The following is a 20,971-nucleotide window of genomic DNA, read 5'->3' on the forward strand; positions in this document are numbered from 1 at the left end:
CCATCTGTCTCCTGCCTCTCCCTTCCCAGGGCAGGGGGCTGGGGTGTGCTAAACTCATCACTCCACCGTGATTGGGTGTTTTCCTGAGTATTCCCAGGTTTTTTGGCACTGCTTTCCATCGGCACCTGCGGCAAACAGCTCATCTTCGTGTGGTTTAGTGAATGAGTGAAATTCCTTGCTCTTTGCTGGGAAGTGGGGAATGGCACTTTTATATTTACAGTATTTCCATCTATTTAACTTTATTTGTTAATATAAACACTGGGAATGCAGAAATGTGGAATTGGGAGGTAGGGAGATTCCCAGGGCTCAGAACCAGCCTTGGTCTCAGGAGGAGCTGCCAAGGCCCATCAGGGGATGTCGAAACCCCAAACCATTTTCTCGTCCCTAATTTGGGATCCCCAAGGATTTTGGTGACTGGGATCACAGAGTGGCAGCAGGTGGGGGGTGAACTGGGGGTTTGCAGCTCAGGCTGGGAGGGAGGGAGGTGTTTTAGGGGAGAAACTGCTCTCAGGGATGAGGGGGTGATGGGAAGGGAGGTGATCCAAGAGGGGTTGATCCCAGGTGGATGATCCTGGACTGAGTGCAAGAAACCCGATGCTCATCACCAGAGCCAAGTCCTGCGGTGAAGCCGGACCATTTGTCCCCAGGGTGGTCTTGGCTTGTCCCTGCTGCTGGCCGGGGTCCCTTGGGGATCCCTCGGGGGTCCCTCGGGGCCCAGCTCCAGCCCTTTGAGTCTCACACCCCCTGCATCCCATTCCCGGTGGTGCCAGGGCCGTTTGTCCTCTGGGGGAGGTCCCCTGGCACTGGGTCCCTTTTTGTTAAAGCAACGTGACCTTGAGAGTCCTCGTCCCACCCTCGCTGGTGGCCTCTGGGGGGACCGGGCTGGGGTCACTGGGGCCGTGTGGGGACCCTCAGCCCCGGGGGTCGATGCCCGGAGGGCCAGGATGCCCTAGCCGGGAGGTGGGTGACAGTGGCCTCGGTGGGTGACAGTGGCCTCGGTGGGTGACAGTGGCCTGGGCACACGGCAGAAGCCACGGTCACGGTCGGCATCGGCTGCGGAGGGGTCGTCGTGAGGGTCCCGCTCATCCCGGGGGGACACCGGGGCTCAGCCGGTGCTGCCGCACCCTGGGCGGCTCCCCAAGGACACGGCGACGGCACCGGGCGGCTCCGGGGGGACAGGTTCGGTCTGTAGAGACCGGTTCGGTCTGAGGAAGCAGGTTCGGTCTGTAGAGACCGGTTCGGTCTGGAGGGACCGGTCCGGTCGGGAGCGGCAGGTGCGTTCCGGGACACGGGGACCGGGCAGATCCCGGCGTTTTTGCGGAGGCTGGAAAAGAGGCGGATGAAGGCGAACGGAGCCCTCCTTGGGGGTCTCGTCTCCCCACGCCCGGCACAGCCCGGGGGGGCGCGGGGGGAGCGCGGGGAGCCCCCGGTGCCGCCCTCTAACGGCGGCGGCGCCGCTGGAAAATCCCGACCGGGAGCGGGGGGGCGGGGGCGGGATGCGGCTGCTCGGGGCCGCGCCGGAGCCTCGCCCAGCTCCGCACCGCTCTGCACCGCCCCGCACCGCTCCGCACCGCCGGGGATGAGGTACGGCCGCACCTGCCCCCCGCACCCCCGCGCACCCCCCGAGCCCCCCGGGGGTCGCGGCGGCTCCGGCCGCTGAAGCCGCCAGGGATGGGGGGAAGCGGGGGGGCTGCGCGGTGGGGCCGGCGGGGATCGGGGTGCGGTCTCGGCTTGCGGGGGGTTGGATGCACCGGGGGGGCCCCGATCTGCGCCCCCTCCCCGCGGCGGAGGTGCCCCCGGCCCTGGCTGCGCTGGATCCTGCGGCGGGCGCGGCTCCATCCCGGGGGATCAGGGGCATCGGGGGGATATTGGGGGACAGGAGGGTTCAGGGCGGATCAGGGGGTTCAGGGCGAATCGAGAGGGTCGGGCAGCGTTTATCCCCCGCATCCTGCAGGGACAAAAGCCGGACAATGCCGGGGCTCGGCGAGGAGTCGCCGGGCGGGGGGGGAAGACGGAGCAGAACCCCCCGTCCCCATCCTCACCTTCATCCCCATCCCATCCTCATCTCATTCCCATCCTGCGGGCGAGGCGGGGGGGTCCTCCCTGGGGTGACAGCAGCTCCCCCCACCTCGATGCGAGCTCGGCTCCCCGCAGACCCCCCCTCCCGATGCTCTCCCAGCGCGGCTGGGTCGGGGATTGGGGCTGAGCCCCAGACTTGGAGCCCCAAAACCTCACCCAAAACCGCACCCCGAACCTTCCCCACAAACCCGCACCCTAAATCCACCTCCCAAACCGGTCCCTGAAAAACCTCGACCTCTAAACCAGCACGTCAGCCCCACCCAGGGGGCACCCCAAGGGTCCCAGCGCCGTGTCCCCGGGCAGGGGTGTCCCCAGTCACCCCTGGATGGGGGTGGGGAGGTGGCTGCTGGCCTGAGCACGTTCCACCCTGCTGGCTCCCATGGGCGCCCTGGGGCGTGGGGGGGCCCTGCATTGTGGAGGGGGCTGTGCTGGGGGTGTTGGGGACCCCAATGCTCGCCCCACCAGGGTCCCACATCCATCCCCAGGCCGTGATGTGTGTGTGTGTGTGTAGGGGGCTGCGGGAGGGGGGTCGGTGCTGTGCAAGGGGACGGCGATGGATCCCAAGTCCCGGTGTCCCTGCGTGTGCCCCCACACGCGTGCAGGGTCGAGGTGGGGGGCCTGTGCTCCCCAGGGGGGGGTTTGCTGTGGCCGGGGGTCCCCGGGGCCGGGTCGATCAGCCCGAGCTGGTGACAACACGCTGTTTGTTTAATGTCCCCGGGGGCTCCGGGAGCCGCAGCCGGCCGGGGGCTCAGCTGTGGCTTTGGACGTGGCTGCGCTCGGCTGATGGCAGCGGTCCCTGTCCCCAGAGCTGCTGCCAGGCTGCAGTGAGCCGAGGGGTGCGGGGAGCTTGGGGTATCCCCAAGGCCCCCCCAGGCCCTGCCCTGCTCTGCCCAGGCCAAGGTGGCATCAGCTATGGTGAGCAGTGGCCAGTGGGTGCTGTGGGCAGGACAATGCAGTGATGGACAATGCAGAGGACGGTGGGGTGGTGGGCAGTGGGCACTGTGGGCAGTGCAGTGGGCAGTGAGGGTTGGCAGTGGGCGCTGCGGGCATTGTGGAATGGGCAGCATGGTTCACAGTGGGGTGTGCTGGGCAGCGCAGCTGCTGCTTCCTCTGCTGCAGCATCTGCCCTGCCAGGAAATTGCTGGATGCATCCAGGCCCCACCAGTGGCCTCAGCTAGTCCTGGGGTGCCCCCAGCAGAGAGGGGCAGCTTTTGGGGATCAGAAGAGACACACCCAGGACCCCGAGGCATCACATCCCCCCATGGTCAGCCCACGACTCTGCCTGGGATCCAGCCCATGGGGGGACACTGGGTCCTGTGGGACGTTGACCATCAGGATGCTGGAGCGTAGCTGCAGCCCTGGCCCACAGCTCTGCCCCCCTTTCCCGCAGCCCCGGCCCCCCTTTCCCGTTGTGTCTCGCCGCTTCGTGGATGCAGGTGAAGCCCCAGCCCCTCCCCGCAGGCTGCAGATCCCGGCGCTGCTGCGGCCGCTGCGCTCAGCCGGCCCTGCCAGGAATTTGGAGGGCGAGAGCTCAGCCCCCACCTCCATCAACCCCCCGAATATCCCAGCCCTGACCCCACCAGGAGAGAGCTGGAGCACCCCAGAGTCTTACAGGGTGGGGCCCCCTGACTGAGCTGTTGGGTGGGTACCCACAGGTTTGGGGTGCTGGGGAGGGGGGAACATGTTCCCCTGGAGCAGTGGAAGCTCCTGGCTCCCATTTTCCCCTATAGGGCTGAACACCCCCACCCTCCACGTCTGAGTCCTCAGGAAGGGCCGGGAACCGCCTGTGCTCCCCCATCACTGTCGCCATGGCAACAACAGGCCGTGCTCATCCCGCATCCCATATCCCGCATCCGGCATCCATTATCCTGCATCCTATATCCCGCATCCATCATCGCATCTGCCTCACCTGGCACCCTGCGTTCCATATCCCCCATTCTGCATCCCTCACCCTGCATCCCACATTCCGGATCCTGATCATCCCTCACCCTGCCTCCGTCATCCCGCATCCATCATCCTGCATTCCACCTTCCCTCATCCCTCACCCATCCTCCCGCATCCCTCACTGTCCACCCTGAATCCCCAATCCTGCATCCCTCATCCCTCATCCCACACCTTCACCCTTCCTCTACTCCCCACCCTCTCCTGTCCCATCCTCCCGGGGTTTTTTCTCTCCCGGGGGGAATTTTTAGCAGCTGGGGGGGTTGGCACCGGGGGCTTTGTGTCCCTTGGGAATCACGGGCAGATCTAGGTGCTTCAAGGGGGGACCCCACAGCAGGACCCATAGGGCAGGAGGGGGGATCCCCCACCGCTGTGGGGTGCAGAGGTGAAGGAGCAGCTTGGGGGGGCCAGGATGGCTCCTGGGGGTGCAAAGGACATCGATGGGGCCTTGGGGGGTTGCTGGGTCCCACCACTGCCTGGTGGGGCCTCTGTGCTTAGCAGGGGGTGCTGGCACCCCCAAAAGGATTTGCAGAAGCAGAGGGGCCCCAGGGAGCCGCCGTGGGGCAGTTTTGGGGGTGTCAGAACCTTGGGGGGGGGGGGGTGGTTCGATCGCTGCCGCCCCTGAGCCCGCTGTGGTGGGGGGGGTGTGGGGTGGGAGCAGCAGAGGGGAGGAGGGGACCCCCCAGCCCCCCCATTGCCGGCTCCCCCCGCTCACACGTGGTGCTGACGAAGGCACCGTGGGGCCGTCGCGCTCCCGCTGTCGGCCCGACCCTCTGGGGGGGTGGCGAGGGGTCCCCGGCCCCGGCCCCCCCTCCCCGCGTGTGACAGCGTCGTGTGTGTCCCCCCCACCCGGGCAGGTGCGAGGGGCGGCCGCGGGCGTTGCGGCAAGAGGAGGTTTGGGGGGGCTGGGGTTGGCTGGGGGGCACAGGGGGCCTGAGAGGGTCTGGCGGGGGACAGAGAGGGGCGGGGGGCCGCGGAGGGGCCGGGGCTGCCCCCGGTGCTGGAGGGAGAGGAGCGGGAGAAGGTCGGGAGCGAGAGAAGACAAAAGCGAGACAAAGGGAGCGCAGAGCGGAGCTGTGCGGAGGGTGGGAACCAGGCGGGGGCTGGCGGGGGCTGGGGGGGCCCTGACTGGCGGGGGCGGCGCTGGACCCCCCCCCCCCGAGCCGGGGACGCCCCTCTGGGGGGATTGGGGGGGCACCGGCTCTTCCAGGGCTCGGGGGGTGCGGGCGGTGGGGTGCCCGGCGCTGTGCCGTGGTCCTGGGCGGGTGGTGGGTGCTGGGGGGCTGCGAGGGTGCTGGGGAGCCCCCCGGGGTGCTGCCCACCCCCACGCCCCCCCGCAGGCGCTGGAGGAGGTGAAGATGTCCGGCTCCATCGCCTCGTACGACCAGCTGGTGCGGCAGGTGGAGGCGCTGAAGAAGGAGAACAGCCACCTCCGGCGGGAGCTGGAGGACAACTCCAACCACCTCTCCAAGCTGGAAAATGAGACCTCGGACATGAAGGTGGGGACAGGCCCGGTGGGTGGGGGGGGCACAGACCTCCAGCTAGGGGGGGTTTCCATCCACATCTCCCCCTTCTCAACGGCTCCATCCCTGTTTTAGGAGGTCCTGAAGCACCTCCAGGGCAAGCTGGAGCAGGAGGCCCGAGTCATGGTGTCCTCGGGGCAGACGGAGGTGCTGGACCAGCTCAAAGGTGGGTACTGGGCAGGGTGGGGGGGGGGGGAGGGACCCTGCCAAGCCCACCCTGACACCACCATCCCCGTCCCCAGCCTTGCAGATGGACATCACCAGCCTCTACAACCTCAAGTTCGCCCCGGAGGTGACGAGCGCCGGGCGCGGCGCCGAGGAGAGCCCGCCGGCCCCCGCCTCCCACCGGGACGGCCCCGGGGAGCTGGGCAGGGCCACCTTCCGCATGCTGGAGGAGCTGGACCGAGAGAGGTGAGGGGCTGGGGGATAACGGGGGCTGGCGGGCGGCCGGGGGCTGTGCTGATGGGGTCCTCCCCTCTCCCCAGGTGCTTTCTGCTGGGGGAGATCGAGAAGGAGGAGAAGGAGAAGGTCTGGTACTACGCGCAGCTGCAGAGCCTGGCCACTCGCCTGGACGAGCTGCCCCACGTGGAGACGGTGAGTGGGGGACAGCCCCTGTCCCCCCCTCCCAGGCCACGGGGCACCGCCCGGACCCTGCCCCGCTCATGCCACCCCCTGTGCCCCTCCAGTTCTCCATGCAGATGGATCTGATCCGGCAGCAGCTGCAGTTCGAGGCGCAGCACATCCGCTCGCTGATGGAGGAGCGCTTCGGGACGGCCGATGAGATGGTGCAGCGGGCACAGGTCGGGTTCTGCACCCCCAAACTCCCCCTGTCCCTCCCCTGGGGGGCCCCAGACTGATGGGCTCAACTCTGGGCACCCTCCAAGCAGCTCCAGGCACCCTACACCAGCTCTTTGCATCCTACACCAGCTGCTCACACCCTACACCAGCTCCTCACACCCCGTTCCTTGCACACTGAAACTCCTCCCTCCCATCTTTTTGTGGTTCTGGGGGTGTCCCAGACCTCTCCAACTCCCTCTCTGCCCCCCCTCCCCCAGATCCGGGCATCCCGGCTGGAGCAGATCGACAAGGAGCTGATGGAGGTGCAGGACAAGGCGCAGCAGCCGGAGCCGCAGGTAGCGGGGCCGGGGTGTCCCTGGTCCCCGCGGGGCGATGGAGCCAGGGAGGGTGGAGGAGGGGGCCAGCACGGCCCCCCCCGCCATTGTCCCCGCGCTGTCCCCATCGGCACAGCCCGGGCTTTGTGTGGCTCGGGCACCGTGAAATGGGCAGTTGCCATGGAGACCAGAAGTAGGCCATGGCGGGCGGGCAGGCGCGGGGGCTCCCGCGGCATCTGCCGCCGACCGAGACGCCAGGGTGGGCAGCCTGCCATCATCATCGTCATCGTCACAGGCTGGCATCGCCATGGTCCCAGTGTCACCCACAGCCCCACCACCATCATCGTCGTGGGCTGCCATCATCATCGTCACTGTCACTCACAGCCCCACCATGGCCACGGACCCACTGTCACCCACAGCCCTGCCATTGTCACCATCACAGGCTGCCATGGCCATCGCCACTGTCACCCACAGCCCCATCACCATCATCATCGTGGGCTGCCATCACCATCGTCACTGTCACCCACAGCCCCACGTTCGTCATGGCCCCACTGTCACCCACAGCTCCTCCCCTGACACCATGGCCATCGTCACTGTCACCCACAGCCCTGCCACCGCCACTGTCCCAGGCTGCCATCACCACAGCCCCACCGTCACCCACAGCCCTTCCATCGACACGGTCCCATCACCACCCCCCTCCCACCATCACCCACAGCCTCACGTGGCAACACCGACAGCCCCCCATCACCCCCAGCCCCTCCAACACCCCCAGACACCCCCAGATCCGCACAGCCCCCCCATTTCCAACCCTTCCATCAGCTCCGCAGGCTCAGCCCCCTCCGCGCTGCCCACCTGCTCGCTCGCCCACGCTCTCCCTTCCCTGAGCCCGCGACTGTAGCAGCCCCCCCATCCCTGATTTTAGCTTAAAATACACCCCTGGCACTGACGGAAGCAACGCCTGGGAGTCGCGGGGGGTGGCAGGAAAGTGGGGAGGGGCTGGGCATGGGGGCGAGGGCGCTGCAGTGCAGCCCCCCCCCACCTGCCCCCTCCTCTGCAGCTCTGCGGGAAGGTCCCGGGCATGGAGGGGGACGGCAGCCTGGACCCCCCGACCCACCCCGAGGAGGGGGGCAACACCAAGGTGAGGGGCAGCAGCCGGAGCCCGGCTGGGGCGGGCTGAGCCCGCGGTAGGGCTGAGTGTGACCCCCCCGCGTGTCCCCCCGCAGGTGGAGGTGGTGTTCTGGCTGCTGTCCATGCTGGCCACACGGGACAAGGAGGACATGTCCCGCACGCTGCTGGCCATGTCCAGCTCGCAGGAGAGCTGCCAGGCCATGCGCAAGTCGGGCTGCCTGCCCCTGCTCATCCAAATCTTGCACGACTCCGACGGGGAGCCGGGGCCCCCCGAGAGCCCCACGGGCGCCAAGGACGCCCGGATGCGAGCCAACGCCGCCCTGCACAACATCGTCTTCTCCCAGCCCGACGAGGGCCAGGCCAAGAAGGAGATGCGGGTGCTGCACGTGCTGGAGCAGATCCGCTCCTACTCGGAGACCTGCTGGGACTGGCTGCAGATGCAGAGCCGGGACGGGGGACGGGGCCCCGAGGGCGCGGGTACGGCCGGGCCGGGGCTGGGCGGGGCTGGGAGGGGCTGGGAGTGTGACAAAGGGGACTGACCCTCATCCCCCCGCAGTGCCAGTGCCCATCGAGCCCCAGATCTGCCAGGCCACCTGTGCCATCATGAAGCTGTCCTTCGACGAGGAGTACCGGCGGGCCATGAACGAGCTGGGTGAGCGCGGGGAGGGGGCTCCTTCCCTCTGCACCGCAGCCACACGGCGTGCTGGAGGTGGGGGAACCCCAAATGACCGCTGTCCCGTCCCACAGGTGGGCTGCAGGCTGTGGCCGAGCTGCTGCAGGTGGACTATGAGATGCACAAGATGACCAACGACCCCCTGAACCTGGCGCTGCGACGCTACGCGGGGATGGCCCTCACCAACCTCACCTTCGGCGACGTCGTCAACAAGGTGGGGGGCAGAGGTTTGGGGGGGGTCAGCCGGGTCTGGGGGTCACGGCGTCACCCTCACCACCCTTGTCCTCCCTGCAGGCCACGCTGTGCTCCCGCCGGGGCTGCATGGAGGCCATCGTGGCTCAGCTGGGCTCCGACAGCGAGGAGCTGCACCAGGTGGGTGCTGGTGGGGCTCCCTGGGGTGGGGGACAGGCAGGGGGACAGCCCCAGTGGTCACTCACCCCGCTCTGCCCCTCCAGGTGGTCTCCAGCATTCTGAGGAACCTCTCCTGGCGCGCTGACATCAACAGCAAGAAGGTGCTGAGGGAGGTGGGCAGCGTCACTGGGCTGACACGCTGTGCCCTGCACGCCGGCAAGGTGAGCCCGGATGGGTGACAGCAGGCACAGGGTGACCGGACAGGGCTGACGGGGCTGTGTGTCCACCCTGGGGTGGGTGACAGTGGGCACAGGGTGGCTGGACAGGGCTGACAGAGCTGTGTGTCCACCCTGGGGTGGGTGGCAGTGGGCACAGGGTGGCCGGACAGGGCTGACAGAGCTGTGTGTCCACCCTGGGGTGGGTGACAGTGGGCACAGGGTGACCGGACAGGGCTGACGGGGCTGTGTGTCCACCCTGGGGTGGGTGACAGCAGGCACAGGGTGACCGGACAGGGCTGACAGGGCTGTGTGTCCACCCTGGGGTGGGTGGCAGTGGGCACAGGGTGGCTGGACAGGGCTGATAGGGCTGTGTGTCCACCCTGGGGTGGGTGACAGTGGGCACAGGGTGGCTGGACAGGGCTGACGGGGCTGTGTGTCCACCCTGGGGTGGGTGACAGTGGGCACAGGGTGGCTGGACAGGGCTGATAGGGCTGTGTGTCCACCCTGGGGTGGGTGACAGTGGGCACAGGGTGGCTGGACAGGGCTGACGGGGCTGTGTGTCCACCCTGGGGTGGGTGGCAGTGGGCACAGTGTGACCGGACAGGGCTGACGGGGCTGTGTGTCCACCCTGGGGTGGGTGGCAGTGGGCACAGTGTGACCGGACAGGGCTGACGGGGCTGTGTGTCCACCCTGGGGTGGGTGACAGTGGGCACAGGGTGGCTGGACAGGGCTGACGGGGCTGTGTGTCCCCTCCTGGCACAGGAGTCGACGCTGAAGAGCGTCCTGAGCGCGCTGTGGAACCTCTCAGCGCACAGCACGGAGAACAAGGCGGCCATCTGCGGGGTGGAGGGGGCCCTGGGCTTCCTGGTCAGCACCCTCACATACAAGTGCCAGAGCAACTCCCTGGCCATCATCGAGAGCGGCGGCGGCATCCTCAGGAACGTCTCCAGCCTTGTTGCCACACGAGAGGATTACAGGTGAGGAGCATGGTGGGGTGGGGATGCACCTGGGGGACCCAGGGCTTCATGGACCCCAGGATGGCATTGGGGGATGCCAGGGCTGGGGGTAGGATGGAAAGGGGGGACCCTAGGCTCCACGGACCCCAGGGATAGTGTTATGGGATGCCATGGCTGTGGGTAGGATGGGGATGGAGATGGGGGACCCTGGGCACCATGGATGGTGTTGGGGGGATACCATGGCTGGGGGTGCTGCAGGATCAGGGGGCACTGCTGACCCCAAGGGAGCACTGGGGCAATGTCACAGCTGGGCAGCTGTGGGGGCACTGCAGACCCCACAAAGGGGTTGGGGAGGTGTCCAGGACCATCCTGATGGCTGTGGGATCCCCTCTGTCCCGCAGGCAGGTGCTCCGGGACCACAACTGCCTGCAGACGCTGCTGCAGCACCTGCGCTCGCACAGCCTGACCATCGTCAGCAACGCCTGCGGCACCCTCTGGAACCTGTCCGCCCGCAGCCCCCGCGACCAGGAGCTGCTGTGGGACCTGGGGGCGGTCAGCATGCTCCGCAACCTCATCCACTCCAAGCACAAGATGATCGCCATGGGCAGCGCAGCCGCACTGCGCAACCTCCTCACCAACCGGCCTCCCAAGTACAAGGATGCGGCCGTGGTGTCGCCAGGCTCCTGCATGCCCTCGCTCTACATGCGCAAGCAGAAGGCACTGGAGGCCGAGCTGGACGCCAAACACCTGGCGGAGACCTTTGACACCATGGAGAAGCAGAGCCTGAAGGGCCAGAGCGCCAAGAAGCCGATGCGGCACATGGAGAGCCTGGTGAAGGACTACGCCTCCGACTCCGGCTGCTTCGACGACGATGAGGTGCCCAACGTCTCCACCGGCGTGGAGACGGCCAGCGCCTCCGTCCTCTCCATGTTCCTCAACTCCTCCTTCCTGCAGGGCCAGGCGCTGCCGCGGGCGCTGGCGCAGCGGCACTGCCCGGAGCCGGAGAAGGACGGCAGCGGGAAGACGGCCGAGCCCAAGAAGCCACCGCTGCCGGAGGACGACGTCTCGCTGGCCGCCGAGAAGTTGGCCAACAAGATCTCCAGCACGGTGGCCAAGATTGACAAGCTGGTGGAGGACATCTCCACCATGCACAACTCCTCGGACGACAGCTTCAGCCTCAGCTCCGAGGACCACTGCCTGGACTGGCAGTATGGCCCCGAGGAGGGGCACGAGGCGCGCGCCCAGTCCTGCTCACCGTGCCGGCTGTCGGATGCCGGTGGCTTCGCCAAGCGGGAGAGCCTGAGCCGGGCACACACCCTGCTGCGGCTGAAGACGGCCTACACCAGCCTGTCCACCGACAGCCTCAACAGCGGCAGCACCAGCGACGGCTACTGCACCAAGGAGCACATGAAGCCCTGCCCCAGGGCCGCCTTCCTGGACTATCGTGACGAGCTGCAGCGTTACCAGAAGCGGCCCAGCCGGCTCGACCTCAAGAGCATCCTGGGCAAACCGGAGCGGGTCGAGCCCCCCGCGCGGGATCCGGCCGAGCCAGACAAACCGGAGCAGCGGGACCTGCCCGAACGGGCCAAGAAGACTGTGACTTTCCCCAGCCCCAAGATGCCAGAGAAGGAGACGGAGTGGAAGAAGGAGGTGGGCACCAAGCCACCCACCGACCCCCATGTTCGCACCATCAAGCTCTCTCCGTCCTACCAGCACGTCCCCATGCTCGAGACCCTGGCCAAGAGCAGCGCGGCCGCCGGCCACCAGCCCTCCCTCCTGGGCAGGAAGCAAGCCTGGCTTTCCCCGGCGCTGCTGCAGGCGGCCGAGCCCCTGAGCAAGATCCCAGAGAAGCTGCCGGCCCAGCCACCAGCCTCAGCGGAGCAGGAGTCGGTGCAGAAGTACTCAGTGGAGGACACCCCGATCTGCTTCTCCCGGTGCAGCTCCCTGTCCTCCCTCTCCTCAGCAGACAACGTGCTGGATGGGCAGAGCCACAGCGAGAATGACCTGGATAGTGACTCCTCCCTGGAGATCCTGGAGATGGAGGAAGGGGACGCAGAAGGGAAGGGCGGGAGGCAGGAGAAGGAGAAGGTGGTGGATCCTGGTCCCACCACGCCGGTGGGGATCTCCCAGCCCATCTCCATCCCCTTCCCGAAGCGTGACAAGGTTTTCCTGCGGGAGGCCTCGCCCTCGCGCCAGGAGGACCTGACACCCTCCAGCTCCTCGGAGAACTACATCCAGGAGACGCCGCTGGTGATGAGCCGCTGCAGCTCCGTCAGCTCCCTGGGCAGCTTCGAGAGCCCCTCCATCGCCAGCTCCATCCAGAGCGACCCGTGCAGTGAAATGATCAGCGGCACCATCAGCCCCAGCGAGCTGCCCGACAGCCCTGGGCAGACCATGCCCCCCAGCCGCAGCAAGACTCCCCTCTTCGAGCTGGGCTGCCAGCCAGAGAAGGAGACCAGCCAGTTCAACATCCAGTGGGAGAACAACGTCAAGAAGTTCATGGAGATCACCGACTTCAAGGAACGCTTCCAGCTGCCCCAGGACCTGGACTCCATGGTCTACTTCACGGTGGAGAAACCCAACGAGAACTTCTCGTGCGCCTCCAGCCTGAGCGCCCTGCCCCTCCACGAGCACTACGTCCAGAAGGACGTGGAGCTCAAGCTGATCCCCACCTTCCCAGAGAAGAACAGCCTGAACTTCGCAGCCCACGAGAAGCGGGAGGAGCGGCGGGAGGAGCGGTACCTGGACGGCCGGCGAAGGGCCGAGTGCCCCGAGCCCCCCGACGACGACGACATCGAGATCCTCAAGGAGTGCATCAGCTCGGCCATGCCCTCCCGCTTCCGCAAGGTCAAGACCTCGCTGCTGTCCGGCCAGGTGCTGCACCCGCAGACCAAGAAGCCGGTGCACGTCCCCGTGTACATGCTGGTGCCGGCCCACGCCCACCCCGGTGTGCCCAAGCACCTGCGAGCCACCGCTCGCGACCTCTTCAAGGACGACGACTCCTTCACCGACTCGGCCGACGGGACCCCCGTGAACTTCTCCAGCGCCGCCTCGCTGAGCGACGAGACCCTGCGGTACCCGGCGGGCGAGGAGGCCGAACACCCCCTGCCCGAGCGGCGCCGCGAGCCTGGCACCATCCCGGCCCGCAGGGCCGCCTCCGGCAGCTCGGCGCCCGCCCGGCTCAGCTCTGCCGGAAAGGGCAAAGCGGGGCCGGGCCGCAGCGAGGGGAAGCGGGGCCAGACCCTCCCGAAGGGCACAGCCAGCCTGGAGCTGGGGGTGGGCAGGGCCAGCGGTGCCCCCGGGAGGAAGGATGACGCCCTGGAGGACGGGGTGGTGTTCCAGTCGCTGTGCCACACCACGCCGACGGAGGAAGCCGTCTACTGCTTCTACGATCCGGATTTGGACGAGCTGCCCGAGGCAGGCAGGGATGGTTCCAGCAGCAAAGCCCAGCCCGGCCGGGCGCCGCGCAGGGAGCGCTGGGGAGGCTCCGTCCCCCACAAGGACCCCGAGCCCGGTCCCCGTCCGGCAAAGACGAAGCCTCAAAACAACCTCATCGCCGACGAGACGCCACCGTGCTACTCCCTGAGCTCCTCCATGAGCTCCCTGAGCGACGCCAACCTCTCCGAGGGCGAGGAGCGGGGCCAGCCCTGCGGCAAAGCCACCTGGCCGCGGTCGGCCGCGGTGGGGCAGGCGCAGGGGGGCTCGCCCAGCTCCCCCAGCCTCAATTCGGAGGATGATCTGCTGCAGAAATGCATCGGCTCGGCCATGCCCAAACGCCGGCGGCCCACGGCTCGCCGCAGGCTAGTGGAGAGAAAGCAGAAGCCGCCGGGCCCTGGCGGGAGGGAGCGGAAAGCCGAGGCCAGGCATCACCCCGAGGAGGAGGCCGGCTCCGACCGCGGCTCCGACCTGGACAGCGTGGAGTGGCAAGCCATCCAGGAGGGAGCCAACTCCATCGTCACCTGGCTGCACCAGGCTGCCGCCTCCCTGTCACGGGAGCCTTCCTCCGAGTCCGACTCCATCCTGTCCTTCATGTCGGGGCTCTCGGTGGGCTCCACGCTGCAGCTCTCCCTGGGCAGGCAGGAGAAGCAGCGGCCCGGCAGCGCTTCCGGCCGGGACACGGCGAGGAGGGAGCACAGCAAGGGCCGGCCGGAGCGGAAGGAGGCGGCCGGTGCCCGTCCCGCCGGCCGTGCCAGCGCCAGGCCGGAGCGGAGCCCGGCGCCCGCCAAGCCGGTGCCCAACCTGCCCGTGGTGTTCCGCGGCAGGACCGTCATCTACATGCCCAGCCTGGCCAAAGATGCCCCCAGCCCACGGGCCACCCCGAAGAAGACCCCCGCGGCCAAGCCCGAGGCACGGCCGGCCAAGAACCTCTCTCTGAGCCAGCAGCGCTCGCGGAGCCTACACCGGCTGGGCAAACCCCCCGAGACCGGGGACCTGGCGCTGCCCAAGAGGAGCACGACCCCGCCCGCCCGCATCGGAAAAGGCCCCCCCTCCTCGGGCTCGTCCCGCACCTCCACGCCCTCCCAGCACGCCCCCAAGAAGCTGCCGTCGCCCTCCCAGGTCAACAAAATGGGCGGCCCGGCCGCGGGCAAGGCGGGCGGCTCCTCCTCCCCGCCGGGACCCCCGGCCAGAGCCCCGGCCCCCAAATCCCCGGCTCCCAGGCAGTCCAAGACGCAGAAATCGCCCGTGCGCATTCCCTTCATGCAGAAGCCCAGCAGGAAGGTGCTGCCGGGCCGGGGGGCCATGCCGGTGCTGGAGGAGCAGGTCGATGGCTCCAAGGCTCGGCCCGGGGGGCCGGGGGGCAGCCGGCTCAACCTGGTGCGGATGTCATCTGCCCGTTCCAGCGGGAGCGACTCGGACCGCTCCGGCTTCCTGCGCCAGCTCACCTTCATCAAGGAATCCTCGAGCCTGCTGCTGCGGCACCGCTCCGACCTGTCCCCGGCGCCACCGGCCACCTCGCTGCCCCGCCGGGGCTCCCCCCAGCGCAGCCACGGAGCCGCGCTCCCGGCCGTGTTCCTCTGCTCCTCCCGCTGCGACGAGCTCAAGGCGGCCAAACCGGCGAGCCCAGGCCAGCGGCCGCTCATCCCCAGAGCCCAGCCCGGCGGCAAAGCCACGGCCGGGGTCAAGCCGCCGCGCCGGACCAGCTCCGAGAGCCCGTCCCGGCTGCCGGTGAAGACCAGCGCGCCCGCGGCCGAGCCCTTCAAGCGCTACTCGTCCTCGCCCAACATCAGCGTGGCGCGGCGGGCGGCCAGCCCGTCCTCCGTGCGCTCCGAGGCGGCGGCGCGGCGGCGGCAGAACGAGCCGGCTCCCGGGGGGCCGCCGGGGAAGCCGCCGGTGGCGATGATGAAGGGCACGTGGCGGAGGATCCGGGACGAGGACATCCCGCACATCCTCAAGAGCACGCTGCCCTCCTCCGCGCTGCCGCTGGCGGGCTCCGGTGACGAGGAGTCCCCCGGCACCCCCGGTACCCCCGGCACGCCCAGGAAGACCAGCGACGCCGTGGTGCAGACCGAGGACTTCGCCACCTCCAAGACCAACTCCAGCACCTCTCCCACGCTGGAGACCCGCGACGGACCCCCGCACCCCCGCGTCACCGGTGATGGCGAAGCCCCCGCGCCCGCCAAGGCCGCCCTGCCCATCTCCTTCGGCCACGATGCGCCCGCCGGGACCTTCCCCGCCAGCCGGCACGGCTCCCCCAGCAAAGCCGCCCGTGTCACCCCCTTCAACTACGTCCCCAGCCCCATGGCGGTGACGGCGGTGGCCGACAAGGCGGTGGAGAAAATCCAAGCTTGATGATGCCCCAGTGAGGGTCCTGCGACACCTCCAGCCCCACGGGAGCTGGCCAGGACTGTGCTGGGGGCACACATGGGGATTTGGGACAGCTGGGGACCAATGAGTCACCCCAACCCGCTGCTGGCCCCGGCTGGGGTCTTGCTGTGCTGAAGCATCACGATTGCCAGTGGCAAGGACTGGACAGAACTGGGAACGTGCCGGGTCTGACACCCCAAGCTGGGGCGATTCTCATGGACCATCTCCTGGTGCTGATGGACATCCAGGGACAAGCTGAGGTGGGGCCGTGTCCCCGCGTGCTCCCATCCCGCTCACCCAGGGGTTGAACCAGAGCCTGATCCCACATGCCGGGAAGCTGACACAGCCCACCCTGGTACCGGGAAAACCCCACACTCTCCAGCTTGTCTGGCACCAACTCTGGCTCTGCCAGCGATCACAGCTCATTTATTAACAGCGGAAGGGACTCAGGGGAGAAGCTTTGGAGGGGGAGATGGGGGCCAGGACCCCCGTTTGTGCTGCTGGAGGCTCCTGATTGCTGCTGGGTGACCTGTGCCGGTCCGAGGTGGTGGCAGGTGGAAATGGTGCAGGAGGAGCTGGGCAGGGGCTCACAGGGGTGGCCGGGGTCCCGATGGGCTCATCCCGGGGGCTGCTCACAGGGTGCTGTCACCAGGCTGGGGGGCTGCCCTGGGAGGGGACAGGGTGCTAAGCCAGCACCGGGATGCCCCAACCCCCAGGAAAGGGTCTGGGGTCCTTCACCTTCATCCGCAACCCCCCAGCCTCCCACCCCTGGGGCAGAAGAGCCTCGGCTCACAGCCAGGATGCCGGTGTGTCCTTGTGGATGTGGACACGAATCCATCCAGGACTGGATTACGCCCACGAGCACGGGGCCTCCCGGCCGCAAAACCCCGGGGACACCCCCACTTCTGCTGCCAGCCGGGCCCAGGTGCTGAGACTGGGGTGTGTGGGAAGTGCCTCGGCCCCTGGGAGCGGGATGGGCTTCAGAGGGACCCCCAATCCGGGTGGTCCCAGACCCCATGGATACCTCCCCGTCCTCCCGCCATCACTACCTGCTTCGGGTGGGGCCACCTTTGTGCCCCCCCATCCCAGTGCTGGGGGGTGCAGGGACAGACACAGGGCTATGGGGACATGTGCAGGGGACACACCTGGGCGGCTGTGGGGACACAGTGAGGGGCTCTGGGTTGTTGCACTGGGGACATACAGTGGGGACAGGGAGACACCAGGACCGTGGGGAAATGCAGGGTGTCCCCAAGGATGTTCACTGGGGTTGTGGGGACGGGCACACCCCAGTGCCCACTGGAGCCCCCCTGCCCTGGCAGTGGCCGGCACTGAAGGAAAAGGTGGAAAATCCCAGGAGCAGCACTCCCAAGTGCTGTAAGGGAGCACAGGGGTGGCAGGAGGGCCAGCATCACCTCCCGGGGTCCGAGCCACTGCCCTCCCCCTCCTCCATGGACAATCCTGCCGAGCTCCGCTCCCCGTCACTGTATCTATGTACTAAGGATGTTATTTTACCAGACTCTGGACAGTATTCCCAATTAAAAGCCAACCTGTGTAAATAGGAAGGGGTGTTCTGTCTATCCCTGGGGGCAGCCCCTCCGCAGAGTTTTCTGGATCCATTTCTTGTACTTCACGGTCGAGGTGGCCACTGGCGGCTTGAAAAGGTTAGTGGCGTCCCGGCTGCTGAAGGACATGACGCCGGCCACTGCCGGCCGCTTCCCGCACACCAACGGGCCCCCCGAGTCACCCTGAGGGCGGGGGGGACACCGGAAAGTGAACCCCGAGCAGGGGACAGGGACCCCCACCATGGCCAGGGGGACATCTCACCTGCTCAGGGTGAACGCCCTCCCCGCAGCCCCCCGCAACCCGCACCGGGGCTCGGGGTGGGCAGAGCTTTATAGCCCTTGGACCCCCAAACCCTCACCTTGGAGGGTGCCGAGCCGCGGTGCTCTCCCTGGAAGCAGATCATGGTGCGGGCGATGTGGCCGTTCCAGAAGCGGCTGTTGTTGCACATCTGCGCGTCCATCACCTTCACCTCCAGCTCCTGCAGGGTGGGCGACAGCTTCTGGCGCTCGCTGTCCAGGACCCCCCAGCCCGCCAGGCTGCACCGCGCTCCCAGCGCTGGCTCCCGGCTCGGCAGCGAGATGAGACCCCGTGTCCTGCTCAGTGTCACCGTCCCCTCCAGCTGCGGACGGGGGGCCGTGTCAGATCTCCCCCCACAGGCGGAGGGGTTGGCGGGGAGCACCCCAATGCCGTGGGTGGCGGGCTAAAGGGGAGCCCCCAATCGCGCAGGGGAGGGGTCGAGAGGGAGCATCCCCATGCCGCAGGTGAGGGGGCGGAGGACGAGCCCCCCAAGGCCGCGGATCGAAGGCGGAGCACCGAGGCGGTGCAGCGCCTGTGGGAGCGGGGAGATGACACCCAGGTGTGAAAGTTCTTGGGGGTGAGAAGCGGAAATGTCACCGAGCCGCCCTGGCTGCGAGCGCAGCTGCGCCGACACCGTGCGAACCCCCCGCCCCTTCCCCGCAGCGCTTCCCGGCACCGCCGCCGCTCCAGCCCCGCCTCGGAGCCTTCCCCGCGGCCGGCCCGAGCCCCACCTGGAGCAGGAGCAGGTCGTTCTCCATCGTATCTCCGTCGTAGCCGGGGTGGGGACAGGCAGCCCGGATGGGGAATCTCTGCACGTCCTCCCCGCTATCCCGCAATTTGTGCAGCCCCACCACCAGCTCCAGCTTATCCCACGACCTGCTCCGCACCGGTAGTGGTGTCAGCCCGGTGCCGGTCACTCGGAGCCCCACCCAGAGCCCGGTCTCTTCCCCGGGCAGGACACCCATGCCGGACTCACCCCCGACGCAGGCAGTGCGCGGCCGTCAGCGCCCAGCGCCGGTGCAGCAGCGCTGCCCCGCAGATGTGAACCCTCCTGAACTGGAGGGATGCCATATAGGGCCGGGAGTGGGGTTTGGCCTCGCGTCCCCCGATGATGGACGACTGGAGCCAGGTCCCGTCCCCACCAGCACCTGCCACCGCCCCGGCAAGTGACTCCGAGCCCCCGCTGGCCACGCTGGACCCATGGCCCCGGTGCTCACCCCAAGGGAGGGGCGGCAGCAGCAGCAGCAGCAGCAGCAGTGGCCCCAGGCAGCCCCTCGCCCCCATCCTGCCTGCTCCGCGTCTCCTGGTGCTGGTCCCGAGCTGGAGCGGTGCTGGAGGAGCCCCAGGTCACGTGTGACAGCGGAGCAGGGCAGCAGCGGGGCACAGATCGCGCTCAGGGGGGCAGGAAGGGGAAGCAGCACCCACAAGGTAACACCTGTGGGGGTGGGAAACACCCACGGCCCCTTCTTTGCAGACAGAAAGCGGCACTTTCAGCTCGCCAGAAAACGGGGGTTTATGAGATTTATGACAACCCACAGTGCTGGGTGACCCATTCCCACCACCTTTATTAGCAAAACAGGGCAGTTGTCACACCATGGGGCCATGCTGGCCCCCAACCCAGCCCCCTCAGTGGTCCCTCAGTTCGTCCCCTTGGGTGGGACCCGCCTGGCCCTGCTCCCTGGGTGGGACCTCAGGCTGGCCAGGAGCCGCTGGAAGAAGAACTCATTCTGGTATTCCAGCGGGATGAGGTGCTGCAGGAACGGGGGCACCTCGGCTCTGGTCACCCCCACGCACACGGGGACCACCTTGGTGCCGCGCTGGTGGATATTGCGGAACAGGCTCCACTGGGACACGCGCTGGCACCACCGGTCGCCCACGGACTTGGCTGAGAGGAGCAGGATGGCCACCCGGCTAGCCTCAATGGCCTCCACGGCCGTTGAGATGACGGACGTCCCGGCCACTTGGTCCTGGTGCTCGGTGAAGCCCCGAAATCCCTCTTCCCTCAGGCGCTCCGCGATGCGGGCGGCGACGTGGTCATCCTCAGGGAAGTACCAGAGGGAAAAGTCGTAGGGGACAGAGGACGTGCCACCCGCGGGGGACATGGCAGCCAGTTCAGGGGGGCAAGCCTTTGTTCCAGCACCGGGAAGGTGCCGCTGTGCTGGACTGGCGGATCCCAGCGTTCCTTGGGAGAAGGTCACTGGGGTGGCACAGCCGGGGCTGTCCTGGCAAATCCGGATCCTCCCAGTGCAAACGGTTCTGGGAAGGTGAAACCACAGCGTGAGGTGTCCCGAGGCGCCCACCGCAGTCCCTCAGAACACCTTCTGCTTCATTTCCGTGATCCGACGATCCAGCGCCTCTCCGACCCTCTCCAGCTCCCGGCGCCGCTCCCGCAGCTGCTCCCGGGCTTCCTGCAGCCGCTGGTTCATGCCCACGTAGGAGCGGACCTGCTGGTACAGCCGCTCCCGCTCCTCGGCCGCGGGCTCGGGGCAGCCTGGCGGGCAGAGCGGGGGCTCAGCGGGGCTGGGGGTGTCCCCACGCCCCCCCTCTCTCCCCACCGCGGGCTCACCTGGAGCGGGGCCGTGGTCCTGGGGGGGCTCGGGGGGGAGGACGAAGACGGGGTCGGTCGGGGGAGCGCCCTGCACGTCGGCCAGGATCTGCTCCACGCTGGGGGGCTCAGGGCGGGTGGGCAGCACCCGCTTGGCCTTGGAGCTCATCACGGGGGAGGCTCATGCGGGAGGGGCTGAGGATGGGGGCGGGGTGTGAAGGCGCTGCGCTGCCCCCACCCCGGACAGACAGACGGACACTCCCCCCTTTTGCTCTCTCAGACCCTCTGTGCTGCCATTTGGACAGACAGACGGACCTCCCGCAGCAAGCAGAGTCCTCTCACTGTCCCCCCGGATGGACAAACAAACAAAGCCCCCCCCCCGCCACCTTCCCCGCCGGACAGACAGACAGACAGACAGACACCTGCCCTCCCCCCAAACAGACACACAGATTCCCCCCCCAGACAGACCGACTCCCTTCCCCCAGACTAACAGACACCCTCCTCCCGCCCTTTGGACAGACAGATAGACGGACAGACCTCTCCTTTCCCCCCCTCCCGCCGCTGGACAGACAGACACAGCCCCACCCCCGCACAGACCAACCGGCTCCCTCCGCCCCCCGGACACACAGACGGAGCCCCCGATCCCTCCCACCGGACAGACCGACCCCCCGGTACCGCAGACGGACCGACGGACCGACCCTCCCCGTTCCGGCCACCGTCCGGCCGCACTTCCGCCACGCCCATTTACGTCATCGGCGGGAGCCCCACCCATTCCCCGAA

The 20,971-nt window shown here is 68.1% G+C and overlaps 3 protein-coding genes across 11 annotated transcripts; 1 reads left to right on the plus strand and 2 right to left on the minus strand.

Annotated features, from left to right (window-relative positions):
• The first annotated feature begins 1,482 nt into the window (after window positions 1-1,482).
• On the plus strand, window positions 1,483-17,348 carry APC2 (APC regulator of WNT signaling pathway 2). Of its 3 annotated transcripts, none has more exons than XM_032092751.1 (15): window positions 1,483-1,584; window positions 5,361-5,519; window positions 5,619-5,709; window positions 5,786-5,954; window positions 6,029-6,137; window positions 6,230-6,343; window positions 6,599-6,676; window positions 7,713-7,793; window positions 7,879-8,260; window positions 8,340-8,435; window positions 8,531-8,670; window positions 8,751-8,828; window positions 8,912-9,028; window positions 9,788-10,002; window positions 10,383-17,348. In XM_032092751.1, exons 2-15 carry the CDS (start codon window positions 5,379-5,381, stop codon window positions 15,769-15,771), a joined length of 7,200 nt encoding a protein of 2,399 aa, XP_031948642.1. In that variant the 5' UTR covers window positions 1,483-1,584; window positions 5,361-5,378; the 3' UTR covers window positions 15,772-17,348. The 3 variants fall into 3 exon arrangements, with proteins under 3 accessions (XP_031948642.1, XP_031948641.1, XP_031948640.1); XM_032092750.1 differs by lacking the exon at window positions 1,483-1,584 and adding an exon at window positions 2,545-3,515; XM_032092749.1 differs by lacking the exon at window positions 1,483-1,584 and adding an exon at window positions 4,427-4,877.
• Window positions 16,191-19,046, minus strand: LOC116435985 (granzyme M-like). 3 transcript variants are annotated; one of them, XM_032092757.1, is made up of 5 exons: window positions 18,623-19,043; window positions 18,378-18,522; window positions 17,708-17,968; window positions 17,334-17,531; window positions 16,191-16,452 (listed from the first exon to the last, which is right to left on the minus strand). In XM_032092757.1, exons 1-4 carry the CDS (start codon window positions 18,928-18,930, stop codon window positions 17,361-17,363), a joined length of 885 nt encoding a protein of 294 aa, XP_031948648.1. In that variant the 5' UTR covers window positions 18,931-19,043; the 3' UTR covers window positions 16,191-16,452; window positions 17,334-17,360. The 3 variants fall into 3 exon arrangements, with proteins under 3 accessions (XP_031948648.1, XP_031948649.1, XP_031948647.1); XM_032092758.1 differs by having other exon boundaries at window positions 16,191-17,531; window positions 17,708-17,827; window positions 18,623-19,046; XM_032092756.1 differs by having other exon boundaries at window positions 16,191-17,531; window positions 18,623-19,045.
• Window positions 19,047-19,187: 141 nt separating this feature from the next.
• C28H19orf25 (chromosome 28 C19orf25 homolog) lies at window positions 19,188-20,956 on the minus strand. 5 transcript variants are annotated; one of them, XM_032092766.1, is made up of 3 exons: window positions 20,878-20,956; window positions 20,213-20,386; window positions 19,188-20,137 (listed from the first exon to the last, which is right to left on the minus strand). In XM_032092766.1, the coding sequence occupies exons 2-3, from the start codon at window positions 20,358-20,360 to the stop codon at window positions 19,956-19,958; spliced, it is 330 nt and encodes a 109-aa protein (XP_031948657.1). In that variant the 5' UTR covers window positions 20,361-20,386; window positions 20,878-20,956; the 3' UTR covers window positions 19,188-19,955. The 5 variants fall into 5 exon arrangements, with proteins under 5 accessions (XP_031948657.1, XP_031948661.1, XP_031948658.1 ...); XM_032092770.1 differs by having other exon boundaries at window positions 20,890-20,951; XM_032092767.1 differs by having other exon boundaries at window positions 20,867-20,942.
• Window positions 20,957-20,971: the final 15 nt, after the last annotated feature.

This window comes from Corvus moneduloides, chromosome 28 (genome assembly GCF_009650955.1).
Source record: "Corvus moneduloides isolate bCorMon1 chromosome 28, bCorMon1.pri, whole genome shotgun sequence".
NCBI classification, from domain to species: domain Eukaryota; kingdom Metazoa; phylum Chordata; class Aves; order Passeriformes; family Corvidae; genus Corvus; species Corvus moneduloides.

What these genes read in the sequence shown, in the direction of transcription:
- C28H19orf25 (XM_032092766.1), bottom strand. Translation starts at nt 20,360, where the DNA reads ATGAGCTCCAAGGCCAAGCGGGTGCTGCCCACCCGCCCTGAGCCCCCC. An exon ending in GGACCACGGCCCCGCTCCAG is followed by an intron (nt 20,138 to 20,212) that starts GTGAGCCCGCGG and finishes TCTGCCCGCCAG; the next exon opens with GCTGCCCCGAGCCCGCGGCC.
- LOC116435985 (XM_032092756.1), bottom strand. Translation starts at nt 18,930, where the DNA reads ATGGGGGCGAGGGGCTGCCTGGGGCCACTGCTGCTGCTGCTGCTGCTG. An exon ending in GCGCACTGCCTGCGTCGGGG is followed by an intron (nt 18,523 to 18,622) that starts GTGAGTCCGGCA and finishes GGTGCGGAGCAG; the next exon opens with GTCGTGGGATAAGCTGGAGC. An exon ending in GCGGCTCGGCACCCTCCAAG is followed by an intron (nt 17,532 to 17,707) that starts GTGAGGGTTTGG and finishes CCCCGCCCTCAG; the next exon opens with GGTGACTCGGGGGGCCCGTT.
- APC2 (XM_032092749.1), top strand. Translation starts at nt 4,461, where the DNA reads ATGGGGCCTTGGGGGGTTGCTGGGTCCCACCACTGCCTGGTGGGGCCT. An exon ending in TCGGCGACGTCGTCAACAAG is followed by an intron (nt 8,671 to 8,750) that starts GTGGGGGGCAGA and finishes TCCTCCCTGCAG; the next exon opens with GCCACGCTGTGCTCCCGCCG. An exon ending in ACAGCGAGGAGCTGCACCAG is followed by an intron (nt 8,829 to 8,911) that starts GTGGGTGCTGGT and finishes CTGCCCCTCCAG; the next exon opens with GTGGTCTCCAGCATTCTGAG.